This window comes from Canis lupus, chromosome 20 (genome assembly GCF_003254725.2).
Source record: "Canis lupus dingo isolate Sandy chromosome 20, ASM325472v2, whole genome shotgun sequence".
In the NCBI taxonomy this organism is placed as follows: domain Eukaryota; kingdom Metazoa; phylum Chordata; class Mammalia; order Carnivora; family Canidae; genus Canis; species Canis lupus.
Window position 1 is genome coordinate 20477777 of NC_064262.1, and position 4077 is coordinate 20481853.

The 4077-nt window shown below is 51.6% G+C and overlaps 1 protein-coding gene across 1 annotated transcript; it reads right to left on the minus strand.

Moving 5' to 3' along the window:
- Positions 1 to 1137: 1137 nt before the first annotated feature.
- Positions 1138 to 3824, minus strand: GPR27 (G protein-coupled receptor 27). Its single transcript, XM_025456573.3, has one exon. The coding sequence runs from the start codon at positions 3822 to 3824 to the stop codon at positions 2661 to 2663; it is 1164 nt and encodes a 387-aa protein (XP_025312358.3). The 3' UTR covers positions 1138 to 2660.
- Between the last annotated feature and the right edge of the window lie 253 nt (positions 3825 to 4077).

The window sequence follows — 4077 nt, forward strand, 5'->3', positions numbered from 1 at the left end:
GCCTGTTGGGATATCTCCAGCCAACTGGTGCCCTTTTTAAATATGTTCTTTCTTGGGTCCAACCTCAACTCTTCCTAATAAGAATCTCTGAACTCTGCAAGCACTTCATGTAATTCTAATGAATATTAAAATTTGAGAATCATTGGCTTACAGATTATTCCTATGAAAAACAGATTCTGGGCAGCCCCGGTGGCCCTGAGGTTTAGCGCCACCTTCAGCCCAGGGTGTGATCCTGGAGACCTGGAATTGAGTCCCACGTCAGGCTCCCTGCATGGAGCCTGCTTCTCCCTCTGCCTGTGTTTCTGCCTCTTTCTCTCTGTGTGTCTCTCATGAATAAATAAAATCTTAAAAAAAAAAAAAGAAAGAAAAACATATTCATGAACTTAAAGCCATATATACACAGAGCCAAAGGGTGTCTCAACCATCAGACTGTGTGTAAGGCTGGATGTGTTCAGGAGTCAGGTGACTTGGTACCTGAGCCATGCCAGGTGCTAAATATTCTGAAAATCATAGAATGACTAGTGACTTCTATTTTTTTTAACTTGGATCCCTGGGGGTGGGGGCATTAGATTAAGTTTACTTCCTGGGCCTGTGTTCAGGTTAGCTGAGATTTCTGACAAGTGGCCCTTGGATAATTAACATCTGGTCTCATGACCTGAGGAGAAATAGTGTAATAGTTACTCATATTTTCCAAATATGAGACCCTCTTCACAGAATGATTGTCTTTTATAGACAAAATAATGCATTTCTCAGAAATAAATGAAATTGGCTACACACTCTTATTATGACTTAACTCTCTAGGACTGAACACGTATTAGTTGATATTATGCTCAACTACAGTAAATTTCAACATATTTACTGTACCCTTAGCTATTTTGATTAAAATGCTCAAACCATGTTTTTGTATGTTCGTTTTAAAAAAGTCGTAAGAACAGTATATACATCTACTGCTTCTTTCCTTTAAAGAGAACATTTGCAGATTCTTACCCTGCATTTTAAGACTCCAAATGTCTTAAATATGCTGGTGGTCAACTAAACTAAACAGACATGCACTAAAAGGATAATGGAACATGAATACCACATTTACAAGTGTCTTAGTACCAGTCACAGCCTCAAACAACAGCAACAAAAAACCACTCCAGAATGAAAATACTGGTATATTTGTATAATGCAAAGAGAAATACAGATATAAATCCTCAAAACGGAAGGTACATTAATAAAAATGTAGCATCATAAGCAAAAAATATTATACAGTACTTGCAGAATTTAGTCTTTCCATTTAAGATTGCAATGTGTCTAACAAATATTTAAAATTATGGTTGTCATTATTAATTTAAAATATCCATCAGATGAACAGCACAGCTTAACCTAGCAAACATTTTAAGGAAATGCTTTGTCTTGTAGAAGTAGAGTATCATTATATTCCATTCATTTATACCATGAACAAAAGAACACTTTTCAAAGTGGAAATTAGTTTCTTAAGACAACAAAACTGGGCTTCTCAAAGCACAAGCTGTTTCCATACATGTATTTTAAGTTTTATTGGCAAAAAATACCTAAGCAATTCTGATTTAGTACTCTGCTTCTCAGAGCCTTCCCATTCCGTGAACCACAATCAGTACAAAAACATGCAATACTGTATTTTCTCCACACCATCACTAACCAAAACACTTTTACTCTTTTAAAAGTTACAATTTTACAGAAATGTTTCCACTCAAGATTGGTATAATACAGAGAGCAGTTGTTGATGTGTATTTTATAGTAGTAGAAAGTAAGGTAGGAAACAAATCCTGTTACCGCTTAAAAAACACTGCCTTGCTACTTTACACTCCCATTTCTGCTCTTTAAATTCATCATCAATTACCGAACAAAGTTTTCAACACTTTCAAAGTACCAGACCTGACTCCACGGCCGCTGGCAACTCAGAGGGAACTCAAGACAATCTCCCCCCTTCCTCCTGCTTTCCAACAGAAGACCCTCAAGAAATCAAACTCGTGAAGTCCCCCCTAGGTTCCTCTACTTCACTGCAAAATGTAATGCCACTTGAGGTTGTCAAAAATAGCTTCTGTAGAAAACTGGCCATGGTCTTTAGGAAACGTTGCATGAAGAAAATTAGTTTAGCCTTTATTTAAAAAAAAAAAAAAAAGGAAAGAAAGAAAAGAATGAAAGAAAGAAAGAAAGAGAAAGAAAAAGAAAGAAAGAAAGAAAGAAAGAAAAAGAAAGAAAGAAAGAAAGAAAAAGAAGAAAGAAAGAAAGAAAGAAAGAAAGAAAGAAAGAAAGAAAGAAAGAAAAAGAAAAGAAAAAAAAGAGAAAGGAAAAGGAAAAAAAGGAGGGGGGAACACATGGAATAAAGGATGTCAGTACCAGTACAAAGACTCCAAGGCCTATTGTCAGGATGAAAATATACTTAGTAGGACAAATGCACGGAGCTGGGGTGGGGCTGGAACATTGAAACCCATCCCTCCCCCCAGTCCACCCCCCCCCCCGAAAAAAAAGTAGTCTGTACAGTCCAAGTGCTTATGCACTTTGGAGAGTCATTTTGAAGGCAGCTTAGAAAATTAATTAAGGGGGCTAGGAGAGGGAGCAACGACACCACGGTCCGAGCCAAAAGGGAAAGGCGGGGTGGGCGGGTGGAGGGAGGGAGGGGGGGACACCCCCTTTCATAAGCCGATGCCTTTCAAATCGCAGGGGAGGGTGGCCTGGGTGGTCTGCGGGCTCTGGCAGCAGGGGAACTGGGCCCTGAAGCAGTCCCGCAGCTCCCTGTTGAAGAGGAAGCACACGACAGGGTTGATGCCGGCCTGGGCGAAGGTGAGCCACACGGAGGCCGTCAGGTAGGCCTGGGGGACGGCGCCGGGCCGCACCAAGACCCGCAGGTAGCTGGCCACGACGTAGGGCCCCCAGAGCAGCAGGAAGAGCAGGGTGACGGCGTAGAACATCTTGCACAGCCTCTTCTCGGTCTTGAACTCCTCCAGCACGAGGAGGCGGCGCGCGCCGCGGCCGGGCCCCGCGGGGCGGATGCCCACGAGCGCGGGCGGCGTGGGGCCGCGGCCGAAGCCCGCCGTCCAGTTGGCGGCCGCCTGGCCGGTGGCGCCGGGGCCGTGGAAGGTCCAGTCGTGGCTGACGGCGGGCACGAGGCGCGCGGGCCGCATCTTGCGGCGGTCGTGGATGAAGAAGAGCAGGCGGAGGTAGACCAGGTGCGTGGCGCCCACCACCACGGCCAGCAGCAGCAGGAAGCCGAGCGCGCCCGGGGCGCCGTCGGGCCGCTGCTCCAGGGCGCAGGGCGCGTCCTCGTCGTCGCCGCCGCCGCCGCCGCCGCCGTCCAGCACGGGCGGGAAGGCCGCGGCCAGCGCCAGCGCCCAGGCGGCGCACACCAGCATCGCGGCGCACGGCCAGCCGGCCAGGCGCTCGGCGTAGAAGCGGTGGTGCGCGATGGCCAGGTAGCGGGTGACGCCCACGCCCAGCAGCAGGAAGGCGGCGTGGAAGCAGAAGAGCGCGGCCAGGAAGGCCAGCAGCTTGCAGCCCAGCGCGCCCGGCGGCGCCCCCGCCGCGGCCGCCGCGCGCCTCGCCGCCAGCATGACGGCCGGGAGGCAGGCGAGCGCGCGCAGCCCGTCGGCCAGGCACAGGTCGAGCAGCAGGTAGTACGGCGCGCGGTGCAGGCTGCGCTCCCGCACGATCAGCAGCGCGAACAGCACGTTGCCCGCCAGGCTCACGCACAGCAGCAGGCTGAGCGTGGCCAGCTTCAGGCCCAGCGCCGCCGCCTCGCCCCCGCCGCCGCCGCCGCCGCCGCCGCCGCCGCCGCCGCCCGGCTCGCTAGCGTTCGCCATCGCGGCCTCCGCAGGCCGTGCGCTCCGCCGCGGGGTCGCTCCGGGCCTCGCCGCTCCCCGGGGCCGCGCGGCCGGGCTCCTCCGCCGCCGCCGCCGCCTCCTCCTCCTCCTCCGCCGCCGCCTCCTCCGCCGCCTCCACCGCCGCGAGGGGCCTGCGGCCGAGCTCCCGGCCGGCGGGGCTCAGCCCGCGCCCCGCTGGCCCCTCCCGGGCTCCCCGAGCCGCCGCCGCGCTCCCGCTCCCGCTCCCGCTCCC

Bases quoted from the DNA above. Each gene is read 5' to 3' on its own strand.
- GPR27 (XM_025456573.3), bottom strand. From the start codon at position 3,824: ATGGCGAACGCTAGCGAGCCGGGCGGCGGCGGCGGCGGCGGCGGCGGC.